Here is a 19,224-nt window from a genome sequence, read left to right as displayed (position 1 = left end):
TCTGACCACAAGTATACGTGGTTAATGCAGACATGATTCCTTGTAAAATGTTTAAGTTTGGTGTTTTAATATCTTAACACCTGTTTTGTTGCCATAAAAAAGGGGAAAACCTATTCTCATGCCAAACATTCATGAATGGAATTGCCCAAACATCCTAATATAGACCATCATAAAAAAAATGTCTTAAGATTCAATGAGGCCCTCTTGGGAATATAAAGGCATTATAATTATTTTCTGCTGTGTGATTACGGAAGGGAAGCAAATCATGCAGAATCAATGAACAAGCAATATTGTATCAGTGTTTTCTTCTGGGATGTAAGCTACATCTGGCTAATTGTGCAAACACTTAATTGCAGCTGCACTTTGAAAGCTCAGCATGAAGCCTGAATGGGCAATGATTTAATCTAAAATTGTATCAGGCTGTGAGCGGTCACAGGGGCCATTATTTTGTGATGTGAACCAACCTCGCATTCACCATTTCAACCAACACATTACTGAATGGACGAAATACTAAAACATATCGACAGCCATGATCAATCCATGGATGAAGGCCTCCTCAAGTTATTGCCATCTCTCATGACCGTATGAGAACATCCACTGTTTAGATTGTGATGAATTCAGCTCACTAGTCGAAGCGAGACAGATTGTTGCATTGCCACACCATGGGAGATGGTGAGGGCTTGGATAGATCATGGACGATTAAAACGTAAATAATACAAAAATCATGTATTGAATACATGAGATCATGTATTTAGCAACACAGCCAAACTATTCAGTCCAGTTTGGTGTGTTCGACCAGTTCATATCAAGTACGATATGAAAATATTATTTCTTAGGCCAAATCATGTTGTACTAATCTAAAGTAGTTGTACATCCAACGAGCTTAAACGACGATATATGAATTCACTGAAAGAAAAGCTCGCGTATATTTGCATAGCAATGAATGTGGACATTGGTTTTCAGGAGAAGTTCCATCATCAGTCCTGTTCTTTGCTACAAAGACAGGTCTGTTTGAACTCAGTGTGGTGCCCTATCTCTTCCCCCCCAAGTGTTATTTTTTTATTAGGTTAGTATGTGCGGGAGAGGACTATCTGGTACACTCATATTTATTTGCATTTGCGAGCTCATGTCTTCTGTCAGATGCACCACATGGTGGAGTGTGGGAGTGCAATAAAGTAGAGTTTTGCGTGGTCAGGTTCACATTGTCCACGAAAGTAAACAGCACCGAACATTCAAGCATTGGGATTTGTACGGCCGGCAAGATTACGCTGACAAGACTAAGCTTGCTGGTGCTGGATGCCAAACATTCTGTACATTTAGTCATTATCTGTCTACTCTGATGTATAGAGTCGACAGATATAATTCATCAGGCCTGTGCAGACAGACATAAAGAAAAAGGTATTCTGATTTTCCGTGAAGTCGTGAGCTGTATTATTTCCATTCTTTGGAAATATACACATGGTACGAATGAAAACTACGCACATTTTAATGGGAAATGTTTGCAATCGAGTTTAACAGCAACACTTTTGCACTACCCCTTTCCGCATGCTATACCCAGGTAAACATGCACCAGTTCCAATGACACTGGCTAATGACTTCATCACATGCATTTTTATGCATTAAACTAACACCTGTTCTTCGTGCATGTTTATAAATTGTGTACGTTATATATATTTCATCGTTGTCATTGCATAACGACAATTTATTTCAGTTCTTTATGAACAAGCATCGAAGGTCTGGTTTACGGAATATTAGTTATAGAGTAATTAGCACTGTTGAGTCATTGATCCTGCATATCAAGATGCAGTGTCTTTATAAATGGTTTACAAATTAAAAAAAACATGTGCTTCCCCCTCACCTCTGATTAGCATAACCTGCTAACTTCTAAAAAATACTTCATATACACATAAAGGAATGAGGCAACCAAGTAGTACTTCCAATGGAATATTCTACATTTGAAAAAAAGTGAAGTGACCTTACTGATAATTATGCACAGACATCGCTCATAAAGTTATGCGCGTTTAAATTCGTGTGGAAATGTAGTCGAGAGTAAATTTGTTACGTGTCAAGCTTTAACAGTTATTATGTGCATACGGCCAGTACCAATTAACCATTGCGTTTATATATGTTTACATGATATGATATTATTTTTTATTATAATTGCTAATCGTAATTCTTTCTCAATTTTCACGATTACATTTCAATGAACTTTTATAGCTGATGCCAAAATAGATTTAAAATCTGTTATGAAACAAAAAATACGCGTATTTTAAAAGAAGGAAATCATTTGTTTAAATGTTTAGAAGTACATCATAATAAATATTTTGAAGCTATTTTGAAGCTATTTGGAGTGAGTCAATTCCAGTGCGATGCCACTGTTGTTTATCATACACGCCGGGCAGAGTGATTGGAGCCATAACTCGTTTTGTCACTTGATGGAGAGAGGCGAGCCTCCTGCTCGCCTGCTGTTTTCCAATGAAATTGGATTGTTTCCACCCAGCCTTCTTGGAGCAGAGTAATACTTCATAATCGTAACCGCATTAAGTTCCATCAACTGGCTAGGTTCATTTCTTGAGGTCCAATGTGCGGTAATGCAAAGAAATTATAGTGCTGTGTGATTTTTTTCTCTAATCTAGGTTCAAGAGCCTTACGTGTGTGAGTTCTCAAACAATAGTGTGACATAAGAAAAGTTGACAGGTGCAATGATATATATTTTAAAATAATTAGCACATTTCAAGCAGGCGCATTGCATTTTTTGAATACTCAGGATGATGGAATTTATGCTTCGAGCTATTTATTTCTTTTGCAACAATAATTTTCTAAAAGTAACCAACTGAGACCTTTAGTTCACATAAAATGCCCCTACAGTATACTTTTTTTCAGTTTTTATTGTTTACTAAGTCACAGCAGAAATGTGATAATTCAATTACACAATGTGTTAATCACCTCAAGTACTTTAAACGATCTAAATATTGTTTTTACATTTGGGAGAACAATATAAGAGGAAACATTGCGATCTCTGGTACTTAATAACTCCAAGTTACATTTTAGGTGTCTGTATTTTGACAATTAAACGTTTAAAGTAGTGAGAAGAATACCAAAAATAATATTTGTAATGTTGTTTTTCTAAATATGCCGTAATATTGTATACATATTTTAAAACAATGTGGAATACTGCAGCCTTTGGGTCAGATTCACATACTATATAGACCACATAGCAAGAAAAATATCACTTTAGAAATTTGTCCTGTGGTCGTTAATGGGCAGATTGACATGTTTCACCAACATCTTACCTATAAAATACATTTTTTGTCTGTGTGTCCCTCTGTCTGTATCTGTGTGGACGTGCAATTGCGAAATATTTGGCTCGCGAACCGTGGGGTTTAAGTTTTTAAAAAAAGTAGTCGGGTACCACGCCGTAAGCCCCGTGGTGAGCCAGCGCTATTCCGTTTTCCCATCCGTCAAATTTTACGTGGTTTACTTAAACAAGCGAGCGCGATTTATATGTATTTAATTCTGTATCTACGCCGCTCTGCGCGGGACACACCACACGCAATAACGCACGTGCGAAACGCTGACGGGGGTTGCCCCTAGCAACGCACACACGATCGGCAAAAAAAAACTTTCATTCGCGTTACAAATGCAAAAAAAAAAAACCTCCAACAACGTTGAGAGGTTAATTCTTCACAGTGTGATGTCCTCTTCTCCCCACCCCACCCCAATGCGTCCAGTTACTTTTATAGAGTCCGTAGATATGAATATTATAGCCGCGCTTAGATAGTATGCTTGAAGCGCGGGCAGGGGGAGCGGCCCAGCCCCCAGCCTGCCAAGGTGCCACCTCGGCCGGCTAGCCAATCTAGGCGAGGCCGGGGGCTCTGCACGGGACTGGACCTCACCACGGCATTGTTAAGTTTTATTTTCTTGCTGCTTTCGCTAAACTCACGTACATAGAAAACTGATATTTAAAAAATAAGTTTGTAAATGTGAAAATCAGTTTGTGTGCAGACAACTTTTTTATGTTTTATTGCCTCTTTCGCTAATCTCACGTAGATTGAAACCTATTATTTAAATAATCACCTTGTAAGTATTTAATTAATATTTCTCGTGTGCAGACAAATATTATTTATTTGTTTTACTTCTTTCGCTAAACACACGTAGCAAAAGAAACCTATAATTTACATTATCGCCTTGGAAATCTTACAATGGTATTGTTTGTGTGCAGGCAACTATTATTTCATTTTTTTGCTTCTTTCGCTAAACTTGCGTACATTCAAACCAATTTTTTAATAATCACCTTGCTTTTATACAAATAATTATTTTTGTGTGCAGACAACTAATATTTCACAATTTACTTGGTTATTATTTTTATTATTATTGTGTGTGTGCCTATATCCTTGTGTGTGTGTCTGCGACGATTTGTGTGTGTGTATGTCCGTGTGTGTGTATAAGTCGATGTGTGTGTGTGTCAGTCGATGTGTGTGTGTTAAGCAATGTGTAATGCGTGGTGTGTGCGTAGACAACTAATATTTCAGAATTAGGTTGGTAATTTTAAAAATTCCAATGTGTGTGTCTAAGTCCATGTGTGCGTGTGAGTCCATGTGCATGTCTGTGTCGATGTGTGTGAGTAGATGTGTGTGTGTGTGTGAGTAGATGTATGTGTGTGTGTGAGTCTATGTGTGTAAGTCGATGTGTGTGTGTAACTCCATGTGTGTGTATCTAAAGTCGATGTCTGTGTGTGTGAGTCCAGATGTGTGTGTAAGTCGATGTGTTTGTGGGTCAATGTCTGTAAGTCTGTGTAAGTCGATGTGTGTATCTGTCTTTTTCGTCCGGGCAGTGCCGGGTACTTCCCGCTAGTCTGCTTCTTCTATACTCTTTGGTTCTATTCGGTAAAGTCACGTAGGTAAAAAATAAAACAAAAATCACGTTTCGGCCACAACACAAGCGGCCTTCATCAGGTGAAGGGACCAGACTATCTCGAGGACAGCGCTGGAGTGAAACAGAGCCACGCTCAGACCGCGACCTTTAAGCTGTGTGCGAGGAAACAAGGTGCCTTGACAAAGGAATTAGCATAAACATTAGCATTTGATTGGCCGACTTAGCATGATGAACGGTGTAGAGGTGGTGTACATGCGGGTGAACATGCCGGTTGGCGAGGGGGAGTTTACCTATTGATGGTGTGAAAAGGGAATTTATAAGAGCTGCGAAAGTTTGGGGTACCACTACTTGAAAAATATACTGTACCATTGAAAATTAGTCCGTCTGCGTGTGGCCGACACTTGCGAGGGGTTTGGCTCGCGAACTGTGGAGTTTACGATGAAAAAAAAGTACCCAGGTAGCACGCCATAAGCCCCGTGGTGAGCCAGCGCTATTCCAATTTCGCGTCTGTCACCGTTAAAGTAGTTTAATTAGCAATTTTGTTGCAGGTTTTGGGTTATTTATTTATTACATTGCGCCTCCGACGAGCGCGCGCCAAAGCACGCATCTGCGCATGCGCGCCCCTAGCGCCGCCCACGCCTTCAGTGGGGTGGGGGTGGATTCACATTCGCGTTAAAAATGCAACAACAAAAAAACCACACAAGACTGAGGTACATTCATAAAAGAGTTTTTTTGGGTTAGATCGCGTAAATATATAACTGTGTCGTTAAAACCCGCCGCCACCCGACGCAGCCAACTGGTAAGGTTTGTCACGTTAACAGAACGTGGCCAGTTCGTCACTAGTACAGCAACACCGGTGTGTTCGAGAGCCAAGCCACGACATTTACAAACATAGTACGACGTTTCGCCAGTAATTACAACTAGCTTTCATCAGGAGACAGCCAGATTTGTGGAGAAGTCTTACTGTTTCATTCCTTATATAGAGGCGTAGATGTGGTGACCACGCAGCTGCGCTCTTGCACAATGTGGTGGTGGGGGGATTACTGAGGCAACGTACATTATGCATGTGCATTATGCGAGCCCTTTGAACTTGCCCTTCCTGTCTATTGTGTTAATTAAAATAGCCCTACCAACGGTAATCCCTATTGAAGTACGCTGCCCTTTGTAGGCATGCATTTATATAATGTATTATTTTATTATTCGCTTCCACGCAGCACTAAGACGGTAGCTATCCGAACAGTTAAAGTTATTTTGATTGATTTCAATTTCGAAAGATTCTCTAATTAGTCTTGGCCAGTAGTAGCTAGTTTTGCACAAAACGTCAACATCAAAATCAATTGAGTGTCCTTGTTGGCATGCGTGTTCTGCTACTGCTGACAGTTGTATTTGGGATAATTTAATATTTCTCTGATGTTCTTTTAGTCTCGTGCTGATCATTCGTCCTGTTTGCCCAACGTAACATTTACCACACGTGCAGTTAATCCTTTACCAAAAGACCCAAGAATATAGTTGTTATATTTGTTCCGAAAGTGTTAATTCTGCCATTGTAATAGAGCATAATTGATATAAACTACAGTTTGCAAATGCGTACGTACAGTATTTTGTTAATCCGCTTCTGGAAGAAGGCCTTTCCACGTTAAGTGAGTGATGGTGTTATTTGACCAAGGGCGCATATAACTACAGAATAGTTAAATGATATAATTTGCTGCACTGCCCTCTGTTGCCCACAATATAGCAACACCGCCTATAACACCTGTTATACATATCGATGCATTGTCCAGGTACAACTTGCCTTAGCTTATGAGATCTGACGAGGCTGGGCACAATCTGGTTCATTTGGTCATTGGCACAGCACAGTATACAAATACAGCACTATATATTAATGCGTTGCACGACAACAAATGGCTTTCATATTGATGCACCGAGCAGGAGGCTTGGTCATTTCACACTCTGTCACGTGGCAGATTGGGCGCTGGACAATGCAGCTGCCTCTAATGTTGTGCTGCCATCACATTACGGCACATTGACCACGACAATTAATGGAGCTCAGCATGATGCCCTTACGGCAGGCCACGATGCTAAATTGTGACAATTTTTTGGCATTTTGAAATGTAATTTGATCAATTTGAAAGCATTTTTGTGGGTGCTATTGGGAACAATGGCCTTATCAGATATCAGTACATCCAATCTGCATAATCATTAGTTCACTGCAGCTCAAAAACTCGTTCTTACAAGGCATGTGGTGAAGGAGGTGTCCTCAATCATACAGAAAAAAAATGAACATTAGAAAGCTCAAATTGTTCAGTTGTAGAGTTGGTGGTTGATAAGCCTACATAGTTTGTACAGATCTCTTCAGAATGGATAAAATTATCATGCCCCTTTTTGACGTAAAATAAAACATGTACATTTTTTAATATGTTGTGATACTGCATTTCCCCCCCCCCCCACTTAATAACTCAGCTCACAATGAGCTCGACAGGGGTGATGACGAGGAAGTGTTGACAACTTAAGGGTCAAATTAGGGCTTGATAAATGCCACTGAATATTGTATTTCCTATTCTTAGCTCTTTCGGTAAAGTCACGTTGAAGGGAAACATATATTTTATTATTTTATTGTTCCCCTTCAACGTGACTTTACCGAAAGAGCTAAGAATATGAATTACTGCAGTCACGAAAGCTTTAAATCAAAATTGTATTTCCTGTTGAATAATATTGGTGACAATGCAACAAGCGCACGTGGATTCTAACTTGTCAGTAAAGACAATGAAGCCCATTTTCTCAACAAAAATATGTAATCAGGCATTATGTCTATGAACTACTTGTGCCTTCAGTGTATCATGTGAGGGAAGGTCAAACAATTTTGAGAGATAAATATAATAAAAATATGGCACCGATATAATATTCAGCTTGTTTTATGTAGAAATTTACATTTCTATATTTTTTCAAAACATCAACGACTGGCATTGATGGCAGTTGTAAAAATGTCAAGCTATGGCTCTGAAAATAATCCATCGAGCTCCTGCAAACGAGCTAACTTCATTGCTTCACCTTAGCAGTAGATCCCCTCTCGGATGTATTGCCACCTTTTATTGTCACTCCATCATGAGTCGATATGACCAGGCATCAACCCTTCTAGTGACGCGTACTGCCCAAACAAGACCACTAACTATAAGTAACAAAATTATACACCTTTACATTTCTGACCCTTCGGATAAAAAAGAGTAGGGTAAGACACCGACATCCGCGAGGGTTCAGTTATTGAAAATATGCGCGAAAGTAGAAATCGGGAATGTAATTACTATGTTTATATGGGAAATGGGGGTTAACTTCCTGTGTCTGACTAAATAAAAATGTTTCATAATATTAATCCTGTACTGTACACCTAAATGACATCCATTTAGTTAATTAAACTGTGCAATAATAATACAATCACACTCCACTGCTGTACTGCACAAGTACCCTTCCCCCATGATGCCAAATCGCAAATAGTCGAAGGAAAAAAGTGTGAAAGTTGAAATTGGTATAAAAATATATAAATACGCGAATAATAGAATTTTGCGAAAGTAGAATTCGCAAATAAAGAGGTTTTACTGTATTTTCGTACAAATCTCATCAGCCACACGGCTTACAACATGTTATTAGCAGCTATTAACTTGACATAAAACTCTAAAAAGTGTTGGAATAAAAAATATTTTTGGAGTGAAGACACCACATAGCAGCAGGCGAAGGAAGTAGCGCATTGCTGTCGCACATCGCTCTGTTGCTGCAGGCCGCATGGCCCAATTATATCCGTGATAGATCCACGCTGCACGCTGCTTTTCCCATGCTGAAGATAACAAGATTCCTTAGCTGCATACAGGTTGGCTGTTAAGAGTGCACGGCACCCCTACATTTAAGTATAGGCACCGCCATCAACAGTACGCAACTCAGAATGCACTCGCGCATCAGACACTGACTTGTCAGGAAAGCCAATCAAGTAAACAAATGTGATCCATATGGTAAAACTACGTCACATATCAAGATCAATTAACTTAAAGCATAACGCTAAATGCTTTTAGAAACTGTCAACGTGGAGTGGTCTTTTATGTTCGATTACAGAGTACATTTAATAAGTATATGATGTTGTGGTGTGATGTAGGATACAATGGCCACAGTGGCGTAGCTATTGAATGTGCAGGTGGTGCAACTGAACCAGGGAACATCGGCTGGACAGATCCAGGCACCAGGCTATGAAGAGGGAATGAATTGGACCAGGGGCCCAATTTAATTCCTTGCATTAGGTTCCGTGCCAACTGTGCTACTCTACTGCACTGCCAATCCTTTGAGTACTCTTTGGTTCTTTCGGTAAAGTCACATAGGTAGAAAAATAAAAAATAAAAATATATCACGGCATTTCGATCGCAACGCAAGCGGTCGTCCTCAGGCGGAAAAAATAATCCAGCAGTGGAACTGCTGAACCAGCGAGAGAGCTGTTACAACAAGGTTATGTATGTGGCGATGGGCAAGCAAGCGGGGTCTGAGCTGGAAAGGAATTCCATCCCCGGACGGAAGCACGTCAGTTGTGTTCATGGGGGAGATTAGGGATAGAGATATTAGGGAGAGAGATTAGCATTAAATTAGCTTCCTTTGCCGCAAAAGAGTATCATCCCCGCATATGTGCACAACAGCAGTGTTAATGGGAGATTAGCACTATGTTGATGGGAGAAATAAGGCAGGAAGATTAGGGGGATTTGTAAGTTAATGTCATGTTGATGTGTAACACAAGCTGCGGCGCTGCCAACTGCACTGTGAGCCAAGCGTGTCCACGCAAGAGAACCACCGCAATGGTGGTCGCGCCAGTGAGACACACAGCCCATCACACAGCCAGAACCATCGATACATCGAGGTTAAGGGAGCAGATGTGGCCATGTTAGTGAGACCCCAGCCTGTTAATGCAGAGGCACCTAACAGGGCAATGCAACTCAGAGTCGGAGATAACAGCCAAACGGCAGGCAAGAATGAAAGCACCACAGCAAGTTACGACTTTGCTTAGTAAATAATGTCTTTCCAATGATTGCTCATCTTATAACCATCTTCTCGGTTGAAATTGTCTGTTTATATATCTGCATGGCTTCATGACATGCAATACCCTGGTGTCTACAAACTAAGTTATGTCTGTGGCAGCAGTTACATTGAGGAAACGAAAGGACATGTCTCGGACCGTGTTCGCGAACACAAGGCAGATTTGAAACAGCAGAACCAATACCTCTGCAGTGGCTGATCATTGTTATAACGCAGTGGGCTTGCACGAAATTGTTTTTTTCCGAGACCAAGGTACTCTGCAAACCTTCGGGCTACCATCAAAGATTTGTCCATGTATATGATAATACTCCAGTAAATGTAATAATAGGAGCAATCAAAAATAACAAGATTTGAAAATTTGACATTTAGTTACTTACATGCTTACTGCATCATAGTGTATAATTATTAACTGTACTGGTTTGTAATCTCTGCAGGGGTTATCCCGAATTTAGACATTCATTTCAACCCCCTGCAACAGATTCTGTAGCCACGCTCTTCCAATCATGGAGCCGTTGCCTGACTGCCTTGACTAAGAATGATGGATCTTCCATCGGACAACTGCCTGTCAGGATGGCATGTTTCTGGCAGGTCCGAAAGCATGGCAGCATATGTCCAGGGCCTCGAACACAAGGAGCCCTCTTGCACACTGAACCATGAAGCAAATGAACAGAGCCATAGGAAACGAAATGTTCATATTTGAATGGCAACAATTCACCAGGAAAATAAATGTTTGAGAGCATATTGCTGCATTGGTAAAATTTACACGAAATTAATGTAATGTAGAGTCATGTGTAGTTCAATAACATGTATTGACTTAAATCTTGATTTAAAGCTTTCGTGACTGCAGGAATTCATACTCTTCAGTTACTGATGTTAACTGAATCTCTGAGTTTCATTACTAGGTTGGATGTCTTTGTATTGACAGGCTGGGTATCCACTGCCCCAGCCACTGTGGTTGGACCACCTCTAGCTCCACCCACCTACCTTAATGCACACATATCAGGCCTATAGAAGACCTTGTCTCAGCAGCTTTCTCTCTCTCACCTGAAGACGATTGCTTGTGTTGCGATCGAAACGTCGTGATCTATTATTTTATATTCATGTGACTTGACCGAAAGACCCAAGGAGTATTGACTTATTGTGGAATGAAACATTGTTTCTAAGAAAACATGAAATGAGATTTATAAATGGCAAGTTAAAACATTCGATATACATTGCATATCTTTTGGGGTTATTTATGATGGACTAGTGGCAAATCAACAGAGAATGAAAACACACAAATGAGCACCATTATTGGTTGCATAGAAGAGGCTTTTTGAATCGACACTGAAAGAAGCTCTATGTTATCAACTTCATCACGTGCTTTGATTCCACTGAAAGAAGCTCTATGTTATCAACTTCACCACGTGCTTTGATTCCAGTTTCACAATAGGGATATAATATGGTTTCCATTTTAGCTTTAAAATATTCACTTTGATAGAGTATCCGTGGTACACTTGTGCTTCGTAGGATTTAACAGACCACTGCAGTTAATGTGTGAGGGAAAAGAGTTTTAAAAAAATGTATAAAGTAGTGACAATTAGGAATGTAAACGTTGACAGAATTTCGTCATGCTTAAACGCCTGAAGTGAGAACACTTCCCAAAAGACATTGCAGATGTTGGTAGGTGTGGTCTTGCTGCGGCACAAATAATATAATTTTAGCCTTACACTCGAAAGAAGAGAAAAGCATGTATTATCAATAACAATTAGTACATTAGATATTTGCACCATTGCTTTTCGGACAAGGCTATTGCAAAGGTGCTATCATTCACAGGCAGGTATGGTCTGCTAGTAGGGAGTGATGTTGCCGTGTGCTTTTCACCGTAATAGGTAATTTGTCATTTGGACCAGGAAAATTACAATATTAAACGTGAACAAGTAAATTAATTAACATCGTATTTTTTTCCCCCAACTGCAATCTATTTTCAGATTGCATGTTTGGTTTCACAATAAAAGTAATTATACAGCTTAAAACCAACCCTTGCAATCAATTAGAATTGATGTGACACCGTGTCACAATGGATTGGCACGTCATGAGGGATGAGCAACCTGTTTATAGCAGGACACAGGGTCAGAAGGGATCTCATCCATGGAGAAATCAAATAATTTAAAAGATCAAATGATGAATGAATAATTGCAATGTCAGTTATACTCCGGCTACAACAACCAGATGTCACAAAAATCAAGTGATTGTCCTCAAACTGAAGAGATATTTGTTTTAATGAATCAGGTGGCTTTTTTATCGTAACAGGACCAATACCGCTAAAACAACAGCAAGACAAGCTACCTATTGACAATAACTGGAGCGAAGGACTATTGGTTGCAGGGTACCATATACCCTAAACAATGCATCCCCGATTAGCACGATTGGCTACGTATGGTGCGAAAGCAGTTCAACATATATACAATAGTTGAGCAGTTTTGAGGTACGAGCGTGTTGTACTACATTTCCATGCACCTGTACAGTTAATAATAACGGTGACAATATTTTCAGACCTATGATTATCCGAATCGTATTTATGCTAAATAATGACTGGTACGTATACAATTGCTAAATATGAGGTGATAACAATGTTTTATTTAATTGTTTTAATCCCTTTGACCTCGAGACTGACTGAATTATTAAACCATGGGACATGGTGTTTTTCACACAGTCACAGGAGTACATTTGTGATCATAAACAATTTACGAAATATGTTTTATTGACTTACAAAATATGCCATACTACACAACATGTGCATTTTCAATCACGTACAATTTAAATGACCACAGCAATCGTATTAAATATATTTCATGTGGCACTTTTTTAATATTACCACCTGCGTCTAAAAGTCTTAGAAATTCATATCAAGGTCGACAAAAAATACACACTACTGCACTATCCATGATGTAGTGGCTATAGGGGGTATTTATATATTCCCAGCAGCGTGGATTGTGTTTTAAAATATATTGGATTTGTGATCCAAGATAAAGGTCAGTTGCTAGTGCCTGCAGGAAGGGATCACAGCTCTCTATATTACATGCATGCATTGTGTAGACCAGAACTAACCTGCCTTTGCAGCCGATTTTACTCTCCATTTTCCCCCCACGATTTTAATTCAGCATGTGCGACTTTCCCGGCCCAATGAAATGTTCTGGTTAATGTATATTTACATTGCATGTGTGCTTTCCACATGGTGTGCAGCATTTTACAGCACTAGGCATCCCTAATCCATAGGCCTACATTTCTCAAAACAAACAAGTGAGAGACGTGCATTAAATGGCAGTCTCCACATACTTCTTATTAAAACAGGTTATGTCGTGAACTTCAGGACGAAATGAAAACTATATCAAATCTGCCTTAAACATTGAAAGGTACTATAATGTGATTAAAAAGAAGTTGAAGAACACACAGACTGTAGGGCAGATCGGACAAAACATTGAAACCAAATGAATGAAAAACATTCAAACTTGATGTGGGCGGGGGGGGGGCACATACAACTGCATTGCACTTGCGTCGTCAAAATTATGAGGACACTTGGTTCCAAATGCCTACATTAGAACCAGATGTACTGCACGTGAGCACCACAACCAATCACTTCTATTGCTGCGTTTGTATCTGTACTTTTATTAGTTTTGCTTTTGTCATTTTGGTGACGCAGGTCACTCTTGCAAACACTCAATGTGAAATAACCTTCAAACTATAATTTGACCGTGCTGTCAAGCTTCTGAGCGAGTGTCCAGTTTTAGTAAGTCAAAAGGCACTGCAGGAATGCACTTTGACTTACTTAAACGTAATAGTAATGCACTTTAATTTGTGTTGAATTGAAGAATTTGATGAGAATAAGCTGGAGCGCTGTTGAAAGACTCAACTGCCTACAATGAGACTGTGAATCACATATGTAAATCCCATGTAAATCACACAAGTGAATCACATTAGCAAATCACAATATGTAAATCACATATGCAGCAGAAACGTGGACATTGACAAATACATTCAATAAAAATCAGAAACGTGCACAAAGCATGCTTTTTTAACAGTCATATTGACAATCATATTGATTGTTAAGAAAAGTAAGTGGGCTTACGCAGGGCATGTTGCAAGAAGGGATGATTGCTGGTTGCCAAGACTAATGACGGTGTGGCAGCCAAAGAGAACACATCAAATAAGATGTCTACCGCAGAGTGACGATATCGGCTCATGTGCAGGTGCTAGGTGGATTGTTGCATTGCAAGGCTGAGGGAGATGTCGAGAGCTTTGGGGAGGCCTTCATTCATCATCCCATTTTACAAGACATTGCCTGGGAGATGTTTCAAAGGGTACATACATGGGAAGACCATGCCCCACCAGTTAGGCCAGACTGCAACCGCGTTCATTATGTCTGGATTATAGATTAGACCCGTCTGTTGAGTGCACTCCTGATGTTACATTGTCTTGTCTTTCTAACAGAATGGCCTCCAAAACAAATAAAATATCACTCGAGGTAAACCTGCCACCATGCAGTGATGTAGTTTCAAGTGCAGCACTATCTGAATACACACAATACGTCCATAGTGCACATTAAGACCAAACTATACATGGACATTGTTGCAAAACTGTTTCAGTGCTATTGGTGATGCCTTCATTATTAGTCATATTTATAGTTTGTATTGACATTTATGCATACTTTTACGTACTGTTTATACTGTACAAGTACTGCTGGGGCATACATGTGTAAATGCAGTGTATGGGCAGTACTTTAATTATGAAAATAAATTTCACCCGTGACTGAGCAAAGGGAACACAGCAAGGTATTCCTCTGTCGTTAAATCCAAATACACCAGGACACATATCGATGCCCTGGGCACATAGAAATATTAGGGCACGGGGAGTGGGTGACTGTTCTTACTTAAATTAAAATATGTTCTTCCTTTAAAATACAACTTAAACGTTTTAAAGATATGTGTATACTCTTTGGTTCTATATTCTTAGCTCTTTCGGTAAAGTCACGTTGAAGGGAAACAATAAATTAATAAAATATATAAAACAATACAAAATTGTCACGACGTTTTCGACCATAACACAAACAGTTGTCATCAGGTGTATCGGTTCGCATTAATTTATTTATTTTTAAACAGTGTATTTATTTATAAAAAAACGTCAGCGCCACGCGCAGCGATTTAGCAGTTTATTTAGAAGGACTAGTCCATCTATGTTCTGAAAAGAGGAGGGGGGAGACGAAAAATTAATGTATGCTGTCTGAAAGCCACCGTAAGCGTGAACAATCAATTAAGACCTGAAATGGTTTATCAAATCTTTCTAATGATTGCTAAGCCAGAATCCATCTTCTCGGTTGAAATTGTCTCTGTGCTTGTATATGTGGATAGCCTCATGAACGAATCTCTCATGGTAGCCAGATGGCTTACAAAGAACCTCTGTCTTGGAAAAGTCAATGTCATGTGAGCCTACTGAATTATAACAATGATCTGCCATGGCCGAGGTGTTGGTCCTACCGTGTTTAAGGTCTGCTTTGTGTTCACGAATGCGGTCCGAGACATGGCGTTTGGTTTCTCCAATGTAACTACTACCACAGAGGCAACTTAGTTTGTAGACACCAGGGTACTGTATGTCTGGAATCACATCTTTTACAGACGGAACCAGATCACGGATTTTATATAATGTGTTGAAACGGGCCTGGATCTTGTGTTTGTTCAGGATTTTGGAGATCTTTTTTGTGATCCCCACAATGTAGGGTAAAGTGATGGTTTTGAAAGGCTCCTCAAGAGGGTCCTTCTTCATGGTTTGAGTGATAGCTTTGCGGATTGTATAGTCGGAGTAACCATTAGCCTTAAGAGCTTGGTGTACGTGCTTGAGTTCACTGCCTATGTGTTCCTGGTCGGATATGCATTGGGCTCTATGATACAGAGTCTTGATGAGAGAATTCTTCTGTGATGGTTGGTGGTGGGAATCCGGTTTCAGATAAGCATCCGTATGGGTAGCTTTCCTGTAGACAGAGTGGCTCATTGAACCATCAGGTCTCTTTTTAATTAGGACATCCAAAAAAGGTAGCTTGCCATCTTTTTCGACTTCCATGGTAAATCTGATGGCTGGGTGTATGGAATTGATGTGGTTGAAGAATTGGTCTAGAGCAGGCCGGCCATGTGGCCAGATGACAAAAGTGTCATCCACGTACCTCTTCCATAAGGTTGTGTGCAGAGTGGCAGTCTGGATGGCGTCAGTCTCAACTTTCTCCATGAAAATGTTAGCTATAACCGGAGATAGGGGGGAGCCCATTGGGGTGCCCTCAGTTTGTTTGTAGAAAGTTCCATTCCAAGTGAAGTATGTATTGGTTAAAGTGTCTCACCAGGGGGGGTACCTCAGTGTTTAGTCCTTGATGAACCAAGTCTTTAATGATTGCGATGGTGTCAGGTACAGGAACCTTGGTGAATAAGGAAACTACATCAAAACTGACAAGCAGGTCGTCTGGGGACAGGGAAATACCCTTGATTGTCGATACCAGGTGAGTAGAATTTTGTACCGCAGAGGTGGTTTTTCCAGTGAAAGGACGCAGGATTTCAGACAAAAAACGAGCCAGTTTGTAGGTGGGGGAGTTGATAGTAGAGACGATGGGACGAAGGGGTGTATCTACTTTATGTATTTTTGGTAAGCCGTATAATCTTGGTGGCCTGGCAGCAGAAGGTTTCAACGAAAACTGTTTAGATTGATCAATTAATGCGGTTGAATCAGAAATTATTTTGTTGGTTTGTGTGACGAGGCTGTTGGTGGGATCTCTTTTTATTTTTGTATAACTACCATCGTCGAGTAATTCTTTAATTTTGTTGTTGTATTCTATTTCATCCATGATGACAGTAGCATTGCCCTTGTCAGCTGAGAGGACTACAATATCATCCCTCTTTTTTAATTTATATAATTCAAAACGCTCATCTTTGCTGAGGTTGCTAGCTGGCATCTTAGCGTTTTTGAGGGTTCTATTCGGTAAAGTCACGTAGGTAAAACAAATTAAAATAAAATGAAAAAAACCATTTAAACACGACGTTTCGGAGGCAAAGCAAGCTTCCGTCTTCAGGTGGGACCAGTCACAGCAAAATCGCTGCACCAAGTGGTGAGGTTCTGGGAACCTCGAGCTTAAATACAGGTTGAGGGGGGGGGGGTGTGGGAGGGGCCATGTAGGGGACTTTAGTTGAGTGCGGAGCTGAGTTAATCCGTCTTTTGTTGTGTAGATGGGTCACTGTGTGTGTGCAGTATAAACGGGAAAAAATTAAGATCGTCGAGGATGTGCTGTACGGGGTCAGTAGAAAAAAGGAAATAGAAAGGTTCGGAAAGAATATGTTTGGTATACCACTGCTTGAAGTTGCTGTTAGAAATTAGTTAACGTTTGGTATGATTTAAAACGTCTTTCCAGTGGTTGCTTAATTTGAAACCATCCTCTCAGTTGAAGTTATGCCTGTGTTTGTATATCTGAATGGCTTCGTGGACAAATCTTTGGTGATAACCTGTAGGTTTACAAAGTACCTTGCCCCCGTACAGCACATCCCCGATGATCTTCTTTAATTTTCTTCTATTTTTTACCGTTTATATTGCACACACACAATGACCCATCTACACAACAAAAGACGGATTAACTCAGCTCCACACTCCACTAAAGTCCCCTACATGGCCCCTCCCACACCCCCCCCCCCCTCAACCTGTATTTAAACTCGAGGTTCCCAGAACCTCACCACTTGGTGCAGCGATTTTGCTGTGACTGGTCCCACCTGAAGACGGAAGCTTGCTTTGCCTCCGAAACGTCGTGTTTTTATTGTTTCTTTCATTTTATTTCAATTGATTTTAATTTGTTTTACCTACGTGACTTTACCGAATAGAACCAAAGAGTATGAATCCTTGCAGTCACGAAAGCTTCAAATCTAGGATATGGGTATACACACAGCAGTATATACGTGTTCAGTTTTTTTGGTCCACTCGTTATTGACATGCTATGTGAATACACACTGATTTATTTGAATGTGATTGATGTTTTTTAAACTTATATATTATATTACACACTGTAATATATTATGTCACTCAAAACTATTATGTACAAGCTGTCACTCCCTCCTGAGGGGCTTGTAATAGTGCGTGTACTCCATATTCAAAGAAATGAAATGAAATAGGTTTGGCTAAACTCCACATGCATTTGAACCACATCTCATTTATGCAGACATAAACATATACAGTACAGTAGTTTTACATTCTGTATTTGTAATACCATCCGATTCGCATGGTTGGCTACGTACGGTGCTATAGAATTTCAACATACATACATACATAGAAAACCAACTGCAACTGTCAGAATAATCTGAGAATGAATTACGTAAATGTGGCAATTAAACCATGAACGTACACAGAACCCATGTTCATTTATGCCTGTGCCTGTCTAATTTAGAACCAGTTTGACAAATCGTTTCTGTTGGAGTCTGTACTTACGGGCATGTGCCAGGCTGAGAGCCCAGAGACGCAAGTAGGAAGCTGTGTTGGAGATGCAGCCCAGGCAGTACTCGATGGTGTGGATTGCCTGGTGCACAAACTCATCGCCAAAGTTGAACTCCTGCAAATGGTGCGAGGAAAACAGACAGAGCAAGAACAAAAAAAATAAACCAATGAAACAATGATTATGAGAGACCAGATAAATTGCCAACACTAATGTACTGCAACGTAGGAAATAAGTACTCTGCTGATGACTTTATAAAGGTCCAAGTTCAAGACTTTCCTGGGCTGGAACTCCTTTACAGTAGCATTTAAAACATATCCAAATAGAGAATATTTTCTTTCTTTAAATAACATGTACCATAAAAAATTTATTATCTACATAATGTAATTAACAACCTTTCATTTTCATTGATTGTCAAATTTTATTATACACAGTTATTTTTGAGAAGCTATAAAGTGATTGGTTCATTTTTCTGATGGTATATGTAGTGACATGGAATGAGTTAGAAGGGAATCTGCAGTTGTAGCAGCCCTGTCTGCCAGCAGGTCATGTGATAGGCCGGAGAGAGGGAAGTGGGGCAAAGATGACAGAGGGGGCACGTGAGGTAAAGCCCTGGAACCTTCTCGTAGATTCTAGAAGGGGGCGTGGCCAAGGGCGGATCGAGATCACGGTGGGTGGATAAAAGGGGAGCCCCCATCAAGAGTCGGGCTGTTGTTTGGAGTGGAACCCATCGTGCTACAGGAGTCTTTGTCACCGTCTTCACATCCTCGACATTGTTGGTCAGGCAGCCTGTTAACTGT

General features: G+C 40.1%; 1 protein-coding gene across 5 annotated transcripts in view; it reads right to left on the bottom strand.

Moving 5' to 3' along the window:
• LOC116938719 (V-type proton ATPase 116 kDa subunit a 1-like) overlaps positions 1-19,224 on the bottom strand; it is a 276,745-nt gene that overhangs the window by 73,900 nt on the left and 183,621 nt on the right. For all 5 annotated transcript variants that reach the window (XM_076056558.1, XM_032946244.2, XM_032946245.2 and 2 more), the window contains one exon: positions 18,421-18,541. In XM_076056558.1, coding sequence (XP_075912673.1) covers positions 18,421-18,541 — 121 coding nt within the window. The remainder of the gene's footprint in view (positions 1-18,420; positions 18,542-19,224) is intronic.

This window comes from Petromyzon marinus, chromosome 4 (genome assembly GCF_048934315.1).
Source record: "Petromyzon marinus isolate PM22_M1 ecotype Great Lakes invasive population chromosome 4, UKy_Petmar_22M1.pri1.0, whole genome shotgun sequence".
Lineage (NCBI taxonomy): Eukaryota > Metazoa > Chordata > Hyperoartia > Petromyzontiformes > Petromyzontidae > Petromyzon > Petromyzon marinus.
Note: the sequence above shows the minus strand (reverse complement) of the source record. Positions and strands in the feature narration are given on the sequence as shown.